The 23,363-nt window shown below is 46.8% G+C and overlaps 1 protein-coding gene across 2 annotated transcripts in view; it reads left to right on the top strand.

Annotated features, from left to right (window-relative positions):
• Positions 1–512: 512 nt before the first annotated feature.
• Positions 513–23,363, top strand: part of KCNK10 (potassium two pore domain channel subfamily K member 10) — a 131,539-nt gene continuing 108,688 nt past the window's right edge. Inside the window, exon 1 of one of the 2 annotated variants that reach the window (XM_031454153.2) lies at positions 513–1,171. In XM_031454153.2, coding sequence (XP_031310013.1) covers positions 1,129–1,171 — 43 coding nt within the window. In that variant the 5' untranslated portion in view covers positions 513–1,128. Of the gene's footprint in view, positions 1,172–4,253; positions 4,741–23,363 lie in introns of those variants that run through there. The other variant, XM_010989163.3, reaches the window with a different exon arrangement.

Below are 23,363 nucleotides of genomic sequence, written 5' to 3'. Positions count from 1 at the left end.
CCAAGCCAAAAGCAGAGCCTAAGATTAGAGCAACATATATTTAAGGGTGTGTTTTGCAGATGCTGGTTGGGACATGAAGACAAATGTAGGAATGATTAAATGCTGCGAACGAAGTGGAAACTTCGCTGGGGAAAGAAAACATTTCTGGTTGGAGAAGTTTAAGTCAACACTGATGCATAAAACTCAGTTTTACCACTGAGTAGGTATACATTGTGTGTGTGTGTGTGTGTGTCTGTGTGTGTGTGTGTGTGTCTGTGTGTGTGTGTGTGTGTGTGTCTATGTGTGTAGAGATACCCTCACAAAATGACCTGGAAGTTTCTCTGCAGTTCTTTTGAGAAGCGGACTTGGAGGTATCTTGGGAGTGAGGAAGATCACGGAAGACTGTGATTTCTTCAGGACCTCAGGGAGGAATGATGAAACCAAACGGAAGAAAATCCAAGGCAGATTAATGGACTCATTCTGATATTCATGATTCAAAGTAGATTCGAATCAGCTCTGTCCTCCCCCTTCTGTTCGCCGAACCAGCTCTAAGCAGGATTCCCCAGGCTGCTCCATCACTCCCTGCGATTCGCTGTCCCGGACTTTCTCCTGCCTCACCCCGGAATCCGTGTTCAACTCTTCTCTGGAGAAGCTGTTCTTTGCCAGCCACTCGGAGAGGCTGGCTCCCCACGCGGCAGGCAGCACCCCTCTGCCCTCACACCCATCCCGGGCTGCGGCGTTGGCAGGAGGGTAAAGGAGCCACCAACTCGCGGGAAACTTCCTCGAGGGAGATGCCTGGGGTTTTCGGGCTTCCCCAGCCCTTTCGCGCGGGGCCACACGGCATTCAGTAAAGTGGTGCCGCAACTATCGCAGGGTCTGAACTGCAGAGACTCGGGCCGCCCGCAGCAACACATCCCCGGCAAGGAACGGCGCCCTTTACCGCTGCATGCGCCCAGGACGCCGCGGCCGCCAGCCCGGGGCTGCTGGGGGGCTCGGCGGGTGCAGAGACTGAGCGCCACGATGCTTTGTTTTCCTGCCGCAGAAACCCGAGACGGTCTCTTTCCTCTAGACTTAACCGGCCCGCAGCAATAGCCATGGAAGTTGCGGCGACACAGGAGAGGGAACCACTTGGCGCGGCATCGTTACTGGATGTTTCTTCTCTCCACAGACCGCTTCTTTCCTCCTTCCTGGGGTAAGTGGAATCTAGTCTGTAATAATGAAGGAACAGAATTTAATGCTGATGGAAGGGGACTGCAGTAGCACAAAGGGTTAATGTGCTAAGTTGTTTTACTTGGGAGGGGGCTCTCCTCCCTGCCGTCTTCCTTTCCGAACCCCCACCTCCCGCCGCCCCACAGTCTATCCAAATACGCAGTTTAGGAGTAGAGCTTGATTTTAGGCATGTTAGGGGAGGGGGTGCTGGGATTGACTAATTAACTGATTAATTAATTTTGGGGGATTCCCCCTCCACAAACTTGTCTTTGTCCACATTCTTGGAAGGAAAAACGAAATTGGAAGTGAGAGAAGCCCCAAAGGTCGGGGAGGGGGGAGGGGGAGTGATTTAGCAGAGAGATGATCCTAAGGGCCAATGATTAGTGCAAGTCTTTAACTCGCATCAGGAACTCCAGACCCCTGATCCTACTCCCTCATCCCAATAGGTCCATCCCAAACCGCCCAGCTCCCCCCAAAATTGATGCTTTTCTGGGGGAGGTTCTCCAGGGGCCAAAATAACTTCTGACAAAAACCCTGCAAACTGTCTTGTACACAAGAGATGCTCAATAAATGTTTGTTGATTGGCTGAATGATGTACCCTAAGGCTGCATTTTGTGCCATGGGAATTTGCCTTGGACAGTGAACTAATTCCCTGATGTAGACACCAGTGAACCAGTTTAGTCCAATTCACTTTGCAAGGGAGGTGGGGCTAGAGTCTTAGAAATACAGTACTCAGATCTTCATTACCCAAAAGGATCCATATGACAGCTTCAGGGTCAGACTCATGGGTCCAGGGACCAGACTTGGGTGTGAATCTCCGTGTTGTGACCTTGGGTGTGTTCCTTTACCTCTCTGAGCCTTGATCTTCTCATCTGCAACACGAGGCTAGAGCTTCTTCCACATGATGTCAGGAAGATGAATGGAGAGAAATACGAGAAAGTGAAGGGGCAGTTGATAAACATCAGTCTTGCCTTCCCATCCTCAGAGGATTCAGGAGAGAGGGTATTTTTCGTTGTGGAGACGTCTCTCCGACTCTGATGCAGGTAATAACATTGCATTGCAGTTGCTGGGCTGGCACCCTTCCGCCGCTGAGCAGTGGAGGAGGAGAGGACAGAGTGAGGCTCTGAAGGCTCTCGCAGGAACTTAGAAGCAGCTCCCTTTGGGTTCTGGAGCAGAATTTACATACCCACTGGTGTCTCTGGGGGCATGGCTGGAAAAGCAGTAATTCTTTGTCTTATTTCCATGTCTCATACATCTTCTCAGCCTTTTAGTAAGGGGAAACAATGTGTGGAAATGGAGTTCCAGAGAAGGTGGCTCTGAAGCACCTGGGAAACTTGCACCTGCCTAAAGCTTTGAGAGGTCAGAATAGCACCATTAGATTGGTACCAGTTTTGCCTAAACAGAGTCTGCAGATAACTCCCGGTCAGCCTGTAGGGTCAGTGACAAAGCACTTGCCAACTCTTTTCGTAGATCACAGTGGATCTCCATGGATCTTGCCCTGGATCTCAGAGACATGGATGTGATAGTGGGGGATGCTGCTGACACAGGGTCCCCCAGAAGCCTCAAGGTGCCCTAGAGCGGCATGCATTCTGAGAGCAACTGCTCGTGTAGGCAATTAGGGCCATAGCAGGCAGTCTTGGGAATAAGGTTGACGGTCACTTTCTTAAGTAACGGCAACGATGATCTAACCCCACCTCATGGGGTTAGTAAGCCTCATGAAGGCAAGGTCCATCTCAGTCTTGTTCTCTGCCAGATCTCCAGCACCTAGCACAGTGATTGCACATAGATAGGGTTCAAGATATATGTAAAATGGACAGTGAGTGGACAGTAACATAAACTACTTCCTGTCCAACACTGCTTCCTGCCGTTCATGCCTTCATTTAGCAAGTATTTCTTGAGCATCTACTATGCGCAAGTCTCCGTTGCTAGGCATCCGAAGTAATTTGTAAACATTATTTATACTGGTACTTCGAGTAACCTATTGAAGAGCATCTCGACACCACCAGGTTCTTCGGGAGACTGAGGTCCCACCGCAGGGAGCCCCTGTGCTGCTTCGGGGCGGGGGCGGAGGGCAGAGAGAGTCAGGGAACCGGGAACGAGCCAGGTTTAGCTTCTTTCCGAGAACATGTCTGGGGTTCCTTTGCACCTGCCCCTGCCGGGCCCTCGGGCTCCCGGGGCCGCCAGGTCTTGGCAACTCCCCTTTCCACAGGGACCGCGACGCCTGGCTCCAGCCCCCTCCCGGGCCTCCGGGCTGCGGCCCCAGCCGGGCTGTCGGTAGCTGGAGAAGGGACCGGGCGGCGCCTGGGGAGCGAGCTTGCCCGGGCGAGGAGAGCGCGGCCGACGCGGAGCGGTCCCAGAACAAAAGGCTCATGGCTGGCACCGGCCTCCTCCGAGCGCGCTGGGGACGTGGGTTCGGGGCGCAGGCGGGAGACCAAGAGCGGGAGGGAACTGGAGTGAAACCATGAAGTGAGAAAAGAAGGTGGGGGTGCACCCAGGGTGGGAGCGGTGCCAGGAGGTCATCCCAGGGGCAGAGGTCTGCAGAGGGGCCGCCGCGGCCCTTCCTCCGCCTCCTGCAGCACCTTCCAGGCCAGCCAAGCGTGTCTCCGGCTGCAACCCCACGGAGCGCGCCGCGGCCGCCTCCGCGCCCGCCCGCCGGCCGGCAGAGCCAGTAAGTAGCGGCGCGCCTGCCTCCCGGTCCCCGCCTCACCGCGGCTTCCGGGCCGCCGCGCCCACGACACCTCCCGCCGCTGCGCGGGCAAGTCTGCAGGCGGCCGCTGCACCAGGCTGGGCGCAGGGGGCCGAGCGCGCCTCTCCCGTCAGGCGCCTCCACCCACTGCGCGCCCTCCCGCGCGGCGCGGCTTCAGCGGCGCGCGGCGGGGAGGGTCGCCCTCGCCGCGCGCTCCCCGGGTGCCGCGCCACCCCTACGTCCAATGGCTTTCGGGGGGTGGGGAGCGGGGGGCGTCGCCCGGGGGCGAGGAGCCGCGGCCGGGGTGGGGCTTGTGCGCTCAGCGCGGCCGAGCGAAGCCGAAGTGCCCGCCCAAGCGCGCGCCCGGGCGAGTGTGTGCGAGTGTGTGTGTGCCGGAGTGTGTGAGCACACGCCTTCGGGGGCTGGAGTGACACTGCAGTGGGCTTCTCCCTCGCGCCGTTCCTCCTGCTCCTCAGTCCCCAACCTGCCAGCACCGCGTTTGGGAAGCTGCCTGGGTCTTTCATCTTCCCGAGCCTCCCTCTGCATCCAGCCCTCGCCGGTCTTACTTTTCCTTTTACCCAGCGGGCTGCTGCCCTCACCCCTCAACCGGTGCAAACACCCAAACAGTCTCCAGTGCTCTCCTAAGCCAAATATTTTCCACTGTCTTTCTCTGGGGTTCTTCCACGAGCCAGTCCAAGGCTCCCCCATCCTTGGAAATTGTTTTGTTGGACTGCTGTACCGAGGCGTGTAAAGCTTGAGGACTTTATTATTATTGTGATTCTTTTCATTTCCTCCCCTTCTGGGCAACGGAGCAATGAAATTTCCAATCGAGACTCCAAGAAAACAGGTGAACTGGGATCCTAAAGGTTGGTATTTCCTACTTTTGACCGTCCTCACCCTGCCTCCATCTCCCGCGTGTGCGCGCCTCCATGAGTGGAAGCTCCTGGCAGCGTGTGTCCTGAGGCTGGAAAATGCGCCTGGGAACTGCGGTGCCGGTGGGAGGAGGGCGGAGGCAGCGTGGGTTCCAAACCTGGATAGTGCCTGTCATTATCACATAATCATTGTCCCTCCTGGTTTTGTTTTAAAACCTATTTAAAGATACACCAAGCTTGGTGTTTGGCTTGAAATCGCACCAAGTGTCGGTATTTGCTTCTGACTTTGTGTGTTCGAGTGTGTGTGTATGTGTGTGTGTGTGTCCTTTGTTTCTGGTGATCTTTGTCTCTGGCAAATGGGTGGGGTGCCTCCCCTTGGACCTGGAGATGCACCTCCTGCCCAGGGTGTCCTCAGTGGGAAAGGTTTCCTGGCAGCAAGTGGGACTCAGCTCTGCAGCAACAGTCCCTGGAGGTGGCCCTTCTCTAGGGCATGCGGAATAATGAAGCCCACGGGGCCTTCTGAATCTTCGTGCAATCTTATTACCAAACCAGGCAGCTAGTTTGGCTCAGATCGGAGTAGAAGCGGGAGGGGGGAGTGGTTTTCGAGAAGGGTGGGGCTGGTAAGGGCTGGGGAGGCGGGAGTGTGCCCGCCGGAGTTAACAGTGTCGTTTACAAGCTCTTAGGACTGTTGGACAGTGTTCCCTCAGCGCAAAAGGGAGCGATTTAGACAGGTTTGTGTGCCTGGCATTGGCCACTGCCTGTAATTAGCATACAGATGTTACTCCTCTTGAGTGATCAGTGTGGGAGAAGAACAAGTTGAAACCTCGTGTCCAGTTTTGACAAGAATGCTTTTGCTTTTGTTATGCTTTTGACAAGCATTTCTCTTAGCTCATCTGAAGGCTGAGTTGGGCAAGGCAAAGCTTCTGAGCGACTTGGGGTTGAATTTCTTTATTTGATGTGTGTGTTTAGTGTTCTCTATGAGTGTATTTCTTCTTTTCTCCAAACTGGAAAAGAGGAAACCAGTCATTCGTTGAGTAAATGTCTTGGAAATTGGGTACTGAAGACAGTGAAGAGATGTTGCCTATTCTCAACACTGAAGCTGTTCTACCTTAAATAGAACCTAGACCTTCTATTTTGCCTCTAAATCTCTGGAAATATGGAAGCGTGCCTTTTTTTTTTTTTTCTGTTTGTTTGCTTTTTTTGGGGGGGGAGGAATCCCTGCAATACATATTTATCGAACATCTACTACAAATCAAATGCTGCCTCAGGCACAGGAAATACAGTCAGAATAGTACAGACAAAAACTGCCTTCTTGGAGTTTATAGTCAGAGAGACAGACCTAAATCAATCATTGCCCAGAGAAGTTTATAATTACAAGTTTATATATGTTCCGAAAAAGAGCATCAAGGTTTTAAGAAAGTGTCTGATAGAAGAGATTGATGAAAACCAGGGGAGATGGGCAGTCAGGGAAGATAGTCTTTTGTCCTGAGAACTGGAGGAGATGTAGGGACTAACTGGGTAATGAAGAGGGGACTGGCAGAAGAGGAAACAGCAAGTGCAAAGGCCCTGAGGCAGAGGGAACTTGTGTATTTGAAACTGAAAGGAAGTTTCCATATCTGGAGCAAAGAGCAAGAGGTTTTGAGATGTGGCTGGTGAATCCTCGGGGTCAGATCCCAGAGCTTTGTGTTGCTGCTGGTAAGGTGGGGTTGTGGATTGGGGGATTGCAGAGTAGTCTTTATCTTAAGCCATTGAAGTGTTTCAAGCTGAGGAGTGACATGATCTCAACTAAGTTTCAAAACAAGTGCTGTGTGGCCATCTTGTAGATGTGAGGGACCAGATACAATAGTGGTGTGGACCAGGGTGGTGGCTGCAGGGATGGAGAAATGGATGGAGAAGGGAGCTAGGGAGAGTACAAAATCTATAGGCTTTGTGTGAATAAAGGCTGGAGGTGGAGTATTTGGAATGACTGGGAAGGCAGCCAGGGCAGGACTGGTGTTAAGGGAAAACTCAGGAGTTCATCCCAGGACTTGTCGAGTGGGAGACGTCCCTGAGACATTGAAGAGGATGGTCAAGTGGGCAGTTGTCTAGAGTCAGCTTAGTATCTCCAAGGAGCTCTGCTAGGGAGGGCTGTGGATCTGATTTTGTGAAGCTTGCCTTGGCTTTTCAAATACATTTCTATATAATCATCATTCTATCTATTTATGTCACAGTGATAAATACAGATAAATCCCATATTTTACAGCCTGAAACAGTGAAGAAGCATACAAGCAGTATCTTGAGTCACAACCAATGGTGCTAAAAATGAAAAAAAAAAAAAAAAACCCAATAAAACCCCCAGCATTCAATGAGCAATCATTGCCTGCCAGGTGTTTTATGTATATAATTTCATACAGTTATTTTCACAATACTTATCTGTCATTGTCCCCATTTGACACTTGACTGCCATAAGGACGCCACTGAGCTGCCTTCCAGTAATGTGCTCTGACTTCAGGCACAGTTGTTCCTGGAGTTGGAGGGGTGACAACAGTCTTTCATAGACAGGGGCTGGAGGCAGGAGGAGAATGGGACGTCAGGGTGCCAGATCTCACACCGGTATAGAATTCTGTGCCAGGCAGTGTCTAGTGCCTCACATATATTAATGAATTGATTAAATTATTCATTTAATTATTCATTATTATTTAACCAGAAGATTAATTTATTTAATCTTGATTTAATCTTAGAAGGAAGATATGATCCTAATTTTATAGGTGAGGGAATTGGGAAACAGAGAAGTTGAGTAAATTATCCAAGGTCACACAGCTAGTAGGTGGTGGGGTTAGACTAGAATATGGGCCCTTTGACACTCTTCCAGTCTGTCTCCTGGGGCCTCTGGCTGCTGCCTGGTGAGGCTCTCAGAGCTCAGGGACTGGAGAAGGTTGTTTCTAGGAGGAAGAGAGTAAGAGAGAGGAGGAGGAGGAGAAGGGGGAGGGGTGGAGAAGAGTGAGGCAGTGAATCAGTCTTTCTCACTCATTTCTTTCTCCATGAACCCATCTAGCCAAACAGCGGCTCTCCAACCTCTGGGTGGGCTAAAGGTGGAGGGTGCCAGTTACTGGCCACCGGACAGACACTGGGTCTGTTCTTTGGAAGTTTGAGTTTACATAGATCAAATATGTTTGGTAAGGGAAAGATGAAGGGGAACCTTAGCGTTATAACAGAAAAGAGGAGGGACAGTTTCTTAGGATTTGGGTTTGTTAACAGACTTGTACCTTCAGGCAGCTGTGCTCACAGATTTTGGAAGGAAGTTGTAATTACAATGTTTTGCTTGCAGCCCCACTACCTGCCATTTAATAGCACAAAATGAAGGTGGTTGGAGAACAGATTGTTTTTGATTGCACTTGGGTGAATTAGGCAAAGTGCTGTTAAGAGGTTTAGGTGCAAAAATAAGACCTAAGGGTAAATTGATTATTCTCTGGTGAGCGATGGCCTTCTTTCATATTTGTAAAGCTAAGCCTTTAAACACAGTGGCTGTTTGTGGAGGACCACACAAAAGTAGTCTTGGCTTTCAGAGCAGAACTTATGTGCATTTTAAATCACTGTGATCACTTGTTGATGATTTCCTGCTGAAAATTGGGATTGGCTAGCTGCTTTTATGTATGTTAAGGGCTTTAAAAATTAATCAGATCAGCAAACAGTACCTCCACAGATTGAGGCAAGCAGATCAATAGGGCATAAAACACTCTGAATTTGGGGGCAAAAGAATTAGTTTCTAAAATGAGCTGTAGCAGTAATGAGCTGTGTGACTTTGGGCTGCTCACTTAGCCTCTCTGAGCTTCACTTTCCTCCCATGTTCAAGGAGGCCATTGACATGGCATCTTTGACCCTGTCTTTTCAACATCCCCCTTGATCTGACCTTTGGACCACTTGGCTTCCTGTTGTTCCTCAAATAGATCAGATGTGTTCCTGTCTCAGGGCCTTTGCACTTAAATTTTCCATTACTTATAAATGTATGTTGGCATGGATGGCTCCTTTCCATCCTTTCCATCTCAGTTCAAATATCACCTTGTTAGCAAGGGCTTCCTTGTCCCATCTGAAGACCTTGCCTCATTCCCCAGCTCTGTCACTTTCTATTATGTCACCTGCTCAGTTGTCTTTCTGGTACTTGTCATGATCTGAAACCATCTTACTTGCTCATGGGTCACATTTGATGCTAGCCTCCCTCGCTGCTAGGACAGACTAACAAGGAGTTTCCCTGCCTTGTTCACTGTCCTATTTGCAATGCCCTGGGTGGTGCCTGGCACCTAGCGGAGGCTCAATAACTTTTTTCTAAATGTTTGTAGGGATGTAGGGATGGATCAGACAGGATCTCTAAGGCTTTGGGCATGATGGAAATTCCAGCACTCTTTGAAGCTAGAAATGGCAAAGTACACATAAGAATAGGATAAGAATACCCCTAAATAATGGGATATCCTTGCAAGGTCCCAGCTCTCCAGAGCCTCCAATAGACTGTTTTCCTTCTGCTCTCCCTTCACCAGGAGCCGGGGAGGTGGGGGCAAGTGGGTGGGCAGGTGGAGCCTGACAAAGACATGTTGGTGTCCAATTAATCATTTGGCTCTCATTGGTCAATGGTGTGTAGCTCTTTTTAGGTATTCCACTTAAGAAAGAAGCAAAGCCTTAGAGCTGGAGCTGGATTTTTTTTTTTTTTTAAAGCTGCATTTTCAAAGCACATTTTAATGCAAAATTCCAGAGAGGCCTGTATTGTATGTGTATATCACCCTTCAGTTTACAGGACGCTTTTTACAAATTACCTCATTTGTTCTTTAAACAACCGTATTTTTGTCAGTATTGGAGTCGTAGATTTACAAATGGGAACAGAACAAGTAAATGACTTATCTGGGGGCCCAAGGCCACTAACAGGCAGAGCTGGAACCAACCCAGGCCTTCTGATGCTTACATCCAGGGCAGTTTTCCTCCTTTCCAGGATTTTCGTTCATTCCAGACTCTCCCATTCCTTCCTATCCAAAAGGGTATTCAGAGGTTTCTCTGAGAGATTTAGAGGAAAAAGGCTCTCGGTTGATCAGTGAGTCCTTCGTCGATGCTGTTTTCCGCAGGTCGTCCTTACACTTTACCCCATGAGTTCAGCTGAAGACCCTGGGATCCCGCTTTTGCTCCTCTGGCTGAAAAGAGATTTCTTGTCTCTTATGAATATGAGCCACGCTCAATTTGTAAGGTCACTTGCGTGCTATCTTTATTAATGTGTTTTCAAACACACATTTGTATAGCTTAGCTCTTCTGGAAAGAAAATCATCTATTTTGATTTAATATCCAACTTTCAGGAGATCAGCTTTCCAAAAGGGATTAATAATGTGCCAAAGTCACCACAATTATCCTAGAAAGTAAAGAGGAAAGATGTTCCAGAGACTGTCTGGGCCAAGACTTGGTTCAGGGTTCTTTTCCAGCAGTGCCTGGGGGAACTGCATCACCCTTTTGCCAATCCCCGTGATCATTGAGTAGAATGAACACTGGGCAGGTTGACTTTGCTGTTCTAAAACACCTGTACTTTGGCTCTGGGTGAGTCTGCTCAGGCTGTCATAACAAAATACTATAGAACAAGCGGCTTGAACAACAGAAGTTCATTTTCTCACAGTTTTGAAGACTGGAAGTCCAAAACCAAGATGCTAGCAGCGTTGGTGTCTGGTGAGAGTTCTCTTCTTGGGTTGCAAATGGCTGCCTTCTTGCCATACCTTCCCATGGTGGTGAGAGTGCACTGTTGTCTCTTCTTCTTAAAGGGCGCCAGCCCTCTTGAATTGGAGCTCCACCCTTATGACCTCAATTAACCTTAATTACCTCCGAAAGCCCCTATCTCCAATTTAAGGTTTCAATGTATGAATTTTGGGGGGGGGGGGAAGGGGGACGGGACATAATTGAATCCATAGCAGGCTCTGAAAGAGCATCTTCTTAAATCAGATGCATTTAAAAACCAATTCCCATCTTGCCCCAAATTGGGAAATTTTACCCACAACTGAGATATGGTATTTAATACAGGCATCGTGCTAGGGGCCCACTGTTGGCAAGAGAAAAGGTTTTCGAGGTAGTGGATTCATTTTACTTTTAGTCCACGAGGAGTTAGAGAGTTTAATGAAGAAGTAGAATGAAGCCATTTTGCTGAAAGCTGATTAAGAAGTTTCAGTTTGGACGAAACTTGGCTGAAGTGGCAAGTGACCATCTCTGCTGTCCTCAGAATCTGTTATAAAGGGCACTTACTGGACGATCCTGTCAGGTTAGAGTTGGTGAGGGGCTCCACTCTGCATGACTTGGTTATGGAATCTCCCTCAGTGTGGCACCAGCACCACGTTGGTTACACCCACCTGGCAGGTTTCTTACAGAGGTCAGACGGACTGTCCACTTCCGGGCTCTGGTCCTCGTGGTACTCTCAGAGGAGACTTTACTGTGTCAGGCTCATTACTGTTACTGAGGATGGAGAAACAAGAACCTCATATTTACTTCCTAGAACATTTATTTGTGGTTTGCAGACACAGTTTGAGATTTTTTTTTTCCCTCATAAGTGTCTGGGTTGGGTACTATGAATTGAAAATGAAATCTGATGTTCCAATCCTCTATTTAGGGTTGGGGTGGGGTGTACTGAGGGCCAGAACCATCGACAGGAGAGGGCGTGGTCATGAGGGGAAATGCTTTCTCTTTTTACACGATTCCCAGAGCCGGGAAACAGGGAGTGGTGGGTATAAGATGTTGTATGGAGGGGTAGGTGGGCAGGATTTCAGGGGATTCCAGTTTCTGTTCCACCAATAACTGTACTTTCTTTTTCCATGGAGGGAACTTTGAAGCAGAGTAGAATCTGACGAAGCATAGGATTTGTAGAGTCAACCACAGCCACACACAAATCACGTGATCACAGGAAACTTCCTTATGCCTCCCTCCCTTCCTTTTTTCCTTCCTCCCTTCATTCTCCCCACTCCACCACTGTTCCTCCCTGATTTCTACAGAGCTCTGATTTCAATTGCTGTCTCTTATGCAAAGGATCCTGTTTTCATTCAACTGCCCAATGTTGGGGTGGTGGTTCTGTCTACAGTTTAAAAACGGATACTCATTGCAAGATTTGCTCAAGTGATGGAGGAGAATCTGAAAATCACAGTGACCTCTGCAGAATGGGCTAAGATGCCAATATTGGTAATTCTGACATATGAACTAGCAACAGTTTTACTACCAGGAAATGAGATTCTAATATGTAAGCAGTCCTGTGGGTTGTCAAAATAACACATCAAATATGTTAGCAGGATAAAGACAAATAGTGTACCTTACCAAATTTAACGTGACGTGAGCCTGACAGGCTGAACAGAGATTCTCAGTACCACGTGCTATTGGGCAATTGAACCTTCACGCCACCAGTTGAGAATGTTGCTCTAAGGCCAAAGGCATTCATTTCTCATGGTGGAATCTGAGGCCACATGGGAAGTAGTTATAGTAGATCTGCTTCAGCATATACCTCCTTAAAAGAGCTTGACAGGCATATATGCATGTTATGTTCATTTAACCTAGCCTCTGGGCTGGCTGCCACCCTCTGTACATCATAGGAGCCTAGGGTGGGGGGATGTAGGTTCCAGTGCCAGCTCTGCCACTCTTATGGAAAAGGAGAGAGCTGGGATGTTCATCGCTAAGGTCCCTTCATGCCTGATAGTCTTAGATCACCTGGGTCCCAGTTTGAGCTACATCACTGCCTAGTGGCTGATTTGGGCAAGTTGCTTCGTTTCTTTGCGAACTGGTCTCCTCATCTGTAAGGTAGAGATGATGACAGCCTCTACATCCTTGGTTTGTCTTGTAGATTAAATGAAGTGACATATACAAAGCTCTCAGAAGAGTGCTGTCACGTCATAAGGGCCCCCTGAGTGGTACCTGTGTCATGTTATCACGGGTGCAGGGGCCCTGTTCTGCAGAAGTCAGGGAAGGCTCCAGCTCCCAGCCTCTTCAGAAGCAACTGGTCTGCTGTCCGCATCATTTGGGAGGGTGGCCTATTCCCGAGCCCCCTCCTTCCTGGGGCTCTTTTAGGCTCCCCATATTCTTATGCCAGGTTTAAAAAACCTGGGCTGTTCTGGTCAAACCAGAGAAAAGAACAGAGGAAAAACATAGTTTGGAATCATAATACTTGAGTCTGAGTTATTGTTCTACCAATTTTATTAGCTGTGTGAACTGGGGCAAGTCACTTAACCTTTCGGAGCCTTAGTTTTCTCCTGGGTGAAATAAAGAGCGCAGTCACACCTACTTCACATTTGCTGAGATGATCAAATGAGATAGAAAATGTGAACAAGCTTTATAAACTTAGGTTCTAGACCAGCATTTCCCAAAATGTGTTTCATGAGATACAAACTAGTCTCATCAGATGCTCTGTGAAAAAAAAATGGTTTCATGGTCATGTCAGATTACAGAATGATGTGTGCTTTCCTTCCTGGAGAGTCAGTATTGCTGTGTAACAAATATCCCCAACATTTGGTGACTTGAACCAATGCTAAATGTTTATTATCTCACAGTTTCTATGGACTAGGAATTCAGGAACAGATTATCTTGGTGGTCTGACTAAGAGTCACTCAGAGGTTGTGGTCATATGTTGACTGGGGCTGCTGTCATTGGAGAGCTTGATTGGGACTGGGGGGATCTGCTTCTGAGATGGCTTGCTCCTGTGACTTGCAAATTGTTGCTGTTTGTTGGGGAGAGACCTCATTTCCTGCCAGTGTGAACCTCTGTGCGGGCTGCTTGAGTGTTCTCATAACATGGCTGGCTCCCTCTAGAGTAAGCCCTTCAAGAGAGAGCAAGGTGGAATTGAAAGCCTTTTATGACCTAACCTCAGAAATCATATATTGTTACTACCACCACATTGTTTTTTTTTCCTTCCAGTTTTATTGAGTTATAATTGGCATAAAACACTGTATTAATTTTGGATGTACAACATAATGATTTGATAACTTTATCTATTGTCAAATGATTACTGTAATAAGTTTAGTCAACATCCATCACTTCACATAGTTACAATTTTTTTAAATGATGAGAACTTTTAAAATCTACTCTCTTAGTAACTTTCAAATACACAATACAGTGTTGTTAACTACAGTCACCAGGCTGTACATTTCACCCCTGGGACTTACTTGTCTTATGGCTGGAAGTTTGTATCTTTTGGTCACCTTTACTCATTTTGCCCACTCCCCAGCCCCTGCCTGTGGTAATCCCCAATCTGTTCTCTGTTTCTATGAGTTTGGTTTTTTTAGATCCCATATATATGTGAGATCACCCAGTATTTGTCTTTCTCTGACTTATTTCACTTAGCACAATGTCCTCAAGTTCCATCCATGTTGTTGCAAATGGACTTGTTACCTCATTCTTTTCATTAGATGGGAGTCACTAAATTTAGTCCACATTTGGGGAGGAGAGGTAATTAAGCTTACTTTGGAAGGGGGGATGTCAAAGAATTTGAGGACATATTTAAAATCACCATAAGCATTTCCCCCTATCGCTTTTTGACTGTGTACTAAGTGGTAGGCACAGTGCAAAGTGCTTTAGAGTCGTAATCTCATATAGTCCTCTTAATAGTTCAAAGAGACAGGTGAAATGATTCAGTGAGGAGGCTGAGGACCACAGAGCTTGAGCAACTTGCCCAAAGTTACCTCGGAGCTCTGTGACTTGACGCCGGGGGTCGTTAATGCTGGAGCTCTCACCTCTACGTTGTATACCTCCCCTGATAATCCTGCAGTGCAGAAACCAGGTTGATTTTTGTTTCCCACTTACCCACAGAACGTGAGCCATTGAACTCCACTTACCCCTCTTACCATCCACTGCTTGAACTGGTGTTTTAGAAAGACAGTGTGTATGATGATGATTTATATACAATATGAATATATGGTCTTATACTACATCCTAGTAAACCAACCAGTCTACACAGTTGTTCAAATACAAAAAGCATCTATTGAACCTGTCTTGGGTGGGCACTAAGCTATGTGTAGATCTATAAAGAATTCACCAAAAAAAATGACTGCACGAGGCGGGGTGGCTATAGCTTAAGTGGTAGAGGGCAAACTTAGCATGCATAAGGTTCTGGGTTCAATCCCCAGTACCTCCTCTAAGAATAAATAAACTTAACTACCACCTTCAACCAAAAAAAAAAAAAAAAAAAAAAAGACTGCACCGTATACCCTATTTCTTCTCACTGTGAAACCAGAGGTTGACAACTCCAGGACCCACTTTTTTTTTTACAGATGGCCCTTCTTTGACAACCCACTTCCTTTACAGGTTCCGGGACTGAAAGCCAGCCTCCTTAGATAAAGCCAGAAGAGCAGGTCATCCAGTAGGCTGGGCAGTGGGAGTGTCAGGGAATGGGTGTCTGTATGGTGTGAGGGACGCACAAGACAGAATGTAGCCAAGATGGCAGGGACATGTGCCTGAGGTGATGGCCCGGCTCACAGGAAGAAGCTTCTCTCTGTCAAAATTGGAGTCAACATATATATATTACCACTTTGTTACTTTTCCTGAACATTCTTGAAGAGAAAATGATTTCCAGGAAGCAAGATGCATTTGAATTCTGGGAGGTTCCCACATTTCCAAACACTGCATGCCTGGACTATTCCTGAGGTGATTGTATAGTGTGAGGACGGTTCTGGAGCTTCTGTGTCCTGGGCAGAGGAGAGTGAACACAGTGTCTTTTGAGTGCCACCATGGGCTTTGTGGATTATGTCGCTTCCCCCACAAAATGGCAAATAGAGGCCCTAGGACAGGGTGAGAGTGGGTTGAATGGGTTGAATGAGGCTGCCCGAGGGCCCGTCACATTCCAGAGCCAACTCTCATGGCATCTGTAACCATAGCAACCACTGGGCTGAAAAATTCCAAGATGCAGATATGCCATTGTACCCACCCTCCGGTTCTGTTTTCCCCTCTAGTCCTTCCTCCAGGAACTACCTCCACCCCTGCCTCGACCCCCCACCCTCACCCCAAACAGTGACTGACTCTCAGGGTGATTCTATACTGGTCATTTTAACTTCTGACTGATTTCTTCACTTCCTCAGGCCCCATCTTCAATTCCTGGACCTACAACGAACTCATTATGACCCAGGCTAAGCCACATACACATCATGTCCTCATGTTTCCATTTTTACTATGAGAAATTGGCCCTAGTCACGGAGTGTACGTCCTCTAGATTAAATTGTACTTGTGCATAATGGTGGTGGCTCCCAGCACTCATTGTTTTGAATAAGCTTTGTGCACTTACCGTCTGGCTTAGATCTTAGATTTTGGGGGGATGTGTTATAAAAGAACAGAGAAAGCCAGGAGGCACAATAAAGAGACCACTGGTCTCTGGCCAGGAAACTGGGACTGTGGTCTTGTCTAGAACGTGACATGTGGCCTCATGGTGGCACAAGGGTGGGGAGGTGGGTGGCGGCCAGTTGATCCAGAGCATAGTAGGTCATATGAAGTAGTATTTTTTTCTTTCCTGAAAATAATGGGAAAGTACAGAACTGTTTGAAGCAGGAGGGATGACACTATAAGATTTGTATTTTAAAGATTATCTAAACCACTTATAAATGGAAGGACTGGTTCAGCAAATGTTTATGGAGGATACTTACTGTGTGCCAGGCATGGTTCTGGGTGTGGGACTCACCTGGGGAGCTCTGTGTCTTCTTATAGGAATCCCAGGAATTTTTGAAAAATATGTAGGTGGGAAAAAAAGCCTCTTCTTGATGTCTTTGGTTTTCAGTAACCAATTCCAAACTTCTGGCTGCACTCGGAGGTGTATCTTTCACTCTCTGTTCATTAATGTAATCTCTTCAGTCTTTTCTCTAGCTTTGTCACATGGCCCTTGATTCGGTGACAGTTTACATATCTGGAGTCAGTGAATCAATAAACCAAAAACTACGGTGCCTCCAATGTTTTGTACCCCAGACACCTTTTGGAAGCATTCAGCTCTCCGTGTAGCACAATGGGCCTCATAAATAATGCCAGAGCCTCCTCCGTGCCCGCTGTCACTTTGTTCCTGGAGTGTCGGGAGGTGCTGTGACATTGGGATATTTCTCCTTTGACTATAATGGGACCCCCTGCTTGCCGAGTTCTTGTGGCCTCAGCTCGGGAGGCCTTCCCAGAGCCTGAATTAATGAGAGGCTGTGATGTGCTGGTCCCTTTCTCTGGCGGGGTGAGAACACAGCTTCTGTAGGAGCATGAATGCCTGCTCGTCAGGCAATAATCTCTGCCTTCAGACTCAGTTCTCAAGAGAAGGGGAGCCGACAGCCATAGGGGGTGGGACTTGAGGAGCCTTATACGTCCCTGTCTGCAGCTGACCCACAACACTCCTTGCTGTGACTATCAGATTGCCTAAAATCCATCAGTTACTCTGTTCATCCGCAGCCTTTCATCCATCCTTGGGGTTATTCCATAAACATTTGGTGTGTGAGTGACTGCAGAAATGGGGCTAGGTACTAGACAGAGACAGATGAAAAAGACCTGAGGTTTTATACCCAGAAGAGTCACAGTCTAGCCATAGAGACAGGTGCATAATCATGTTTTATGATATCCTATGATCAATGCATTTTTATAGAGATATGGATTAAAACCTCATCTCCAGAGCACATCTTGCTAAAATGCAAATATATTTCCTCTGGATAACACCGGGAACTCTCAATTATGCAATGGTACAGCCAAGTTAGTCAAGCTTCTATGACAGACCTGGGCCCAAAGGGAGTGGAACATAAAAGGAAACATATTGCTGGGTTGGGGTAAAGTGAGGAAGGGAAAAGTCAGGAGTGTGGAAGACAGGCTTTGGGGCTGAGCCTTGTAGGGGACAGACTGGTCACTGACAGGGTGGTGCGATGGGTCGGGGGGGATAGAGATGCCACATGTCCAAGCAGAGGGCAGAAGGTGCGGTGAGGAGAGATGAGGGCATGGGATGGTGTCAATGTCCAGTTCACATTAAACTCACTTCAGAAATTGGAAGGGACTTTTGAGACATCTAAACCCTCCTTGGCTTCTCAAAGGAAGACACTGAAGTCTAGAGAGGTCAAGTGACCTGCGCAGACAGCAAAGAGGGGACCAAGCATGTATCGGCATCCTTATCTGACCTCCGCTGGGCAACACTGCCTCTCGTGGTAATGCCAGTAGGGGAGGGGCTTTGCTCTTCTTCATCTTCCTTCGGGGAGAAGAATTAATGAAGAGCCATAGCTCTGCTGGAGCCTGGAGCATATTGGTCCTAAGATTCCAAACTGAGTTCTCTGTACGTCTATAACAATACGGATGTGGGTGTACATTCAGCTTCTTGGAGAAGACGTCCATCCGTTTATTCAGTGACTGTTTACCGAGTGCCTTCCTTGTGCTTGGCACTATCCCAGGCTTGGAAGTTGGAGATGAACAACACAGGTTCCCCGACCTCCTGAAATTTACCACTTGGCTGGAGCTCTCAGCCTCTTACAGACTCTCAGGTCAACCTCCTCTGAATTTCGGAAATTTCTCTCAGGCACACATTGGACAAGCAAAGGGGCTTGAAAAATTTTATACTAAGGGTGAAAACGAGGCCCTTCTGATGTTACATTGCTCTTTGAAAAAATGTTTAGTTTGTTTATTTAATGGGGGAATGAGTGTTGATCCCGCTGAAGGCAGCAACATTCTGTTAGAAAAAGCAGTGGTTTCAAAGAAGGCCTCAGAACTGCCGAGTTTGTATTGAAATTTTATTAAGATCCTTTGTTAATTAGGACTCGTTGGCTTGTGCGTGTATCACTGGGACCTGATGGGAGTTTGAGTCTCCCGCAAGATGACATGTACATTAATCTCAGAGGAATTGCAAGAGGCTGAAATGTTAGGTACTTAAATACTCTCTCTTTTTCTCTCTGCCAGATGGGAGCTTTTTGCTACACGTGATTTCCAAAGTGTCTAAATTTACATGTCTTCTGAATAGGGGGAAATTGGGGCTCGGGTTGATTTGTTATGAGTCTGGTAGTCTCTTGGCTACATCTGGGATGCTGGGGCAGACTGAGACCAGCAGTCAAGGATGCCAACCTGAGTCATGAGGGCTCAAGGAGGCAGCATCTGGTTGGACTGGCTGAGGTGTCCACCCTACACCCAGGGGGCTGTGGGAGCCTTACCTAGAGTTTAGGGTTGGGCTGGAGTGAAGCTGCACTCTAACTGCCGGGATCCTCAGCTGAGTTGCTGGGAGAGACCCGTGGGAGCCATCCTGCTGGCACCTAATGGAGGTTTCTGCTCTGCTCTATTTTAAACCAACTCTTGCGACTGTGGGAACTCAGCCTGGTGATGCCCAGTTATGGTAACAATGGTCATGCTGCTGCAGGAGGTGAGAAGTGTGTGATGAGAAGGTGTGCAGGAGCTCAGATTTGCACCCCCAGCTCTGCCACTCCCAGGCTGCTGGTCTTCGGTGCCCCCTTACCTGTCTGTGCCTGTTTCCCCACCTGAGAACCAGAAGTGATCACAGCACCCAGCCCCCAGGGTTGTAAGACTTAAATGAGATGATGTGCATAAGGACGACACACAGTGCCAGGCACACAGGAGGCACCTAATAAATGATAATCATGTTGTTACTGGTAGCACCCCTCTACTGAGGGTCTGTGTCAGGTGCAGTGCTCAGGGTGTAACACACAAGATGTAATGTACTCTTCACAGCAGCCAGAGTTACTTTGCTTGTTCTTTCAGTTAATATCCTAATATTTAGCCAGTCAACTGGATGCTCAGGTCTTCCAAAGAACTTGCGCATAGTGAGGACTCCAGATTGTTTTTTTTTAAATACTAGTTTTATTAAAATATAATTTACATAATATAAAAATTACCCATCTAAGGTACAATTCAGCATCAGATACATGCACCCCAATGTTCTTAGCAGCACTATTTACAATAGCCAAGACATGGAAGCAACCTAAATGTCCATCAACAGGTGACTGGATAAAGAAACTGTGGTGTGTGTATATATATATATGTATGAATATTACTCAGCCATAAAAAAGAATGAAAAATGCCATTTGCAGTATCATGGATGGATCTAGAGATTATCATAATTAAGTGAAGTAAGCCAGAAAGAGAAAGAAAAATACCATATGATATCACTTATGTGTGGAATCTAAAAAATTGAGACAAATGGACTTACTTATAAGACAGAAACAGACTCACAGACATAGAAAACAAACCTATGGTTACCAAAGGGGAAAGGACAGGGAAAGGTAAATTAGGAGCTTGGGATTAGCAGATACAAATTACTGTATACAGAATAGATAAACAACAAGGTCCTACTGTACAGCACAGGGAACTATATTCAATAGCTTGTAGTAACCTATAATGAAAAAGAATGTGTATATATCTATATACACACACACGTACCACTACATCACTATCCTGTACACCAGAAACTAACACAACATTGTAAAGTAACCATACTTCAATTAAAAAAAAAAGAATCTTTGAGAATCAAACTGTTCTCTAAAAAAAGAAAAAAGAAACACCATGAAACCTTATTTTGACTTAAAACTAGTGGGACTTGTTCTCCAAATTAGCTAATTTGGGGGAAGCACACGAAGACCCCAGGACTCGGGTAGTGGTTGTGTGCTTGTTCTGTAGATTTCTCACGGAAGTGGCCCCGTTCCTGGTCTCAGTGTGCGTGAGACTGCGAGCCTCGTGTGAGGTCGCAGACATGCCTGTGCCCATCCCTACCCCTTCCCTCTCACCACTTCAGTGCAAGCTGGCTCACTTTGACAGGCAATTGTTGCAGGTTTTTATTTACCTTTTTCCTTAACTGAGCCTCCTTTGCTGCTCCTGTGGGAGGCAGAACGTGCAGGGGCATAAGAGCAGCCCAAGAGCAGCCCTCAACCTGTGATTGATGGGACCTGGTTTCCAAATACCCCAGTTCCTTCAGGCCTGGGTGGGAGAAACCAGGAATATGTTTTACAGTGGGAAGAATTCCATTCTTCCACAGGGACAGCTAGCTGACACTGCACTTTCTGTTGGTTTTCTTAGCTGCCTTCCATGCCTGTCTCTCTTCTCCACTTCCCTATGGGGCTTTCTTCACCTCCCAAACAGCTACTGCACTCAGGTCTTTGTCTGAGGATCAGCTTCTGCGGGAACCCAACGTTAAGACATATGGTAGCGTTTTACCCTCTCTTGCTTTTCTGCCTCATCCCCCAGCCAGCTGGCTTGGAGTGAGAGCCTAGGGTACAGGCCCCCAAGATGCTTCTCAGGAAGGCTAGTGGCTCTCAGGGGATGCTGTTCACTGCTAATCAGCAGCTTTCTCTCCGCACAAATCCTGGTGCTGGTGAGTAATCCAGGAAGCGTGAAGAGAGAGCTAAGGCTTGATGGCTCATCTCAGCCTCATCAAACCATTCTGTTTCCACAATTTCCCTTCTCGGAAGATGGCAAAATGAAATACAGTTGATTCTCGTTGTTTTCAGTAACTATGTTCTATAAAGTCGCTGGGAGTACTGAATTAGTGACTACTGAACCATTGCTTCTAGGGGAAATCTAGGGTTAGGTTCCTGCAAGCCTCTGGTGCCCACACTTTCATCGACTAGTCAATATGTAACCTTATTTTATGTGTCTTCCTGTTTAAAGACACCTTATTGAACATACATCATTGACTCATTAACACTGAACTCGTGGCCAGCGGCACTGTTAACTCATGCCTGATGGAAGCTTATCCGACACACATATTTTCTGTGTGAGGGCAATCCCAGCCTTGCACTTAGGAACACTGGCCAGCACTTAGCACTATGCTTGAGTGCAATTTTAAACAATGAAATGACCAACAAAAAGCACAAGAAGGTGAAAAACGTGGGACTAAATAGACCACAAAAAGGACGCCTGCTTACAGTATGAGAACTGACCATAAAGAAGGCATTGCGTTTTCAGCCTCAGCTGGGATCATGCGTGTTGCACGACTCAAGTTTTTGCTACACTGCCCATGTCCATGAACGACTACAGAAGTGCCCTGAGTATTGATTTGGGGCTTACAAATAAATTTGAGTAAGTAGGAGAATTTGCAAATGCAGAATCTGTGAATAATATGGGTGACTTTCTTTTTTACCCCAGTGCATTAAGACTCCATTTATATTCAGTATATTTCTCTTAAACGTGTGGGCCAGGCTCTGTGATAGACCCTGAGATGTTAAGAGATGTTCCCGGCCCTTCAGGAGTCTCCATTCTGGTGGCTCAGGGAATTAAAACTATGATGTAAGACAGGGTACACACTCCAGAAGAGAGACAAACAGTTCCATGGGAGTGCAGAGGAGGGATTTGAGAGCACAGGTCAGGATGGGTGGCACGGTGGAGGGAGAGTTTTAGATAGATCTGAAGAGACATTTCACATTTTGAGCATTTTCTACATCACTGGAAAAAAAAAAAAGGAAGCAATTGGTCACCTCATTTTCTCCCTCCAAGTCTGCCAGACTACCGGCATCTCTACCTCCATCCTGCCTTTATCCCTCTCTGGTTGAAATTTGTCCACTTCTATCTAAGGCCAACCCCTCCCTTTACAGGGGGTTGGCTCAGCTTCTCTATAAAACTGCTCAGAAACCGGGCTTGTCCACCTTCTTGCCCTGCCTCCCTCATCACGTTGGCAAAGGCTCCTTGATGGTGGTGAGAGGGGTTGTCCAAACACAGGGTGGGAAGCAGAGTGGCTTTTTCCTTGTATTGCTCTTTTTAACATGGAAGATTTTCCCCCTAGGTACCCCACAGCCTCCTCCTTACATCAACCCCTAAACCAATCCTTTATCATTATTGGCTTGGACCAATAATGACCCTGTAACTTTTTTTTCTTCAAACAGGATAACCAAAGATACAGACGGTACTCAATAAAATAAAATAGATGAAACAAATTCTAAGAGACTGCGATGCCACATGCTGCATTTAACCTAATTTTATTCATGCTTGCCTTGGGGTGGGGAATAGATCATTCAATAAAAACATAAAGTAAAACCAAAATATGTCTTATCAGGTACAACTTTTAAACTACAATAATGATGTACCTTAATTACTTCCATGCACACAAGTCTAACATTACAAGTTTTTTTTTTAAATAAACATAATTAAGACTTCTAGGAGCATTTTATAATAAAGTGATTCCTAATTTTTCTTTGTAGATAGATCAGGTACCTCCAAAATACAAATTCCTATACACAGTGAGCGCTTTACTTAAAATGAATAATTCAGTAAAGTACATGGACAGCCTTAGGATAAGCTGACATTAAATATTCAGCTAAGCAAGCAACAAACCATAGGTGCCAAATGGAAAAAGTGTATTTGCAAAGAAATTTCAAAAACTAAGTTAACATTTTATAATCAAATACAGAAAATATACTGATTTGCTAAAATAAATAAGATGTGATGTAGTAACACTGTGACTGGGGCCCACCTTTTTTGAACATGTTGCCATTTAACCAACATTTCAGTAAAACTGGGTCTGTTAGCAGGGGAGGGGGAGGGGCTAATGTGGAAGCACCCAGCCGCATCTGCCACGTCTTCCTTGACACCTCAAGGCCATTCGGACATTCGACTCTTTCCGCTCTTCTGGAAGCACTTTGCTTCTGTCGCTTGCTTTGGGACACCATTTTCACAGTGGTGGCCACTCCTTGGCTTCCCGTTGTCCCCTTTTCTGGTGCTGTCCCTCT

This window comes from Camelus dromedarius, chromosome 5, assembly GCF_036321535.1.
Source record: "Camelus dromedarius isolate mCamDro1 chromosome 5, mCamDro1.pat, whole genome shotgun sequence".
NCBI classification, from domain to species: Eukaryota; Metazoa; Chordata; class Mammalia; order Artiodactyla; family Camelidae; genus Camelus; species Camelus dromedarius.
Note: the sequence above shows the minus strand (reverse complement) of the source record. Positions and strands in the feature narration are given on the sequence as shown.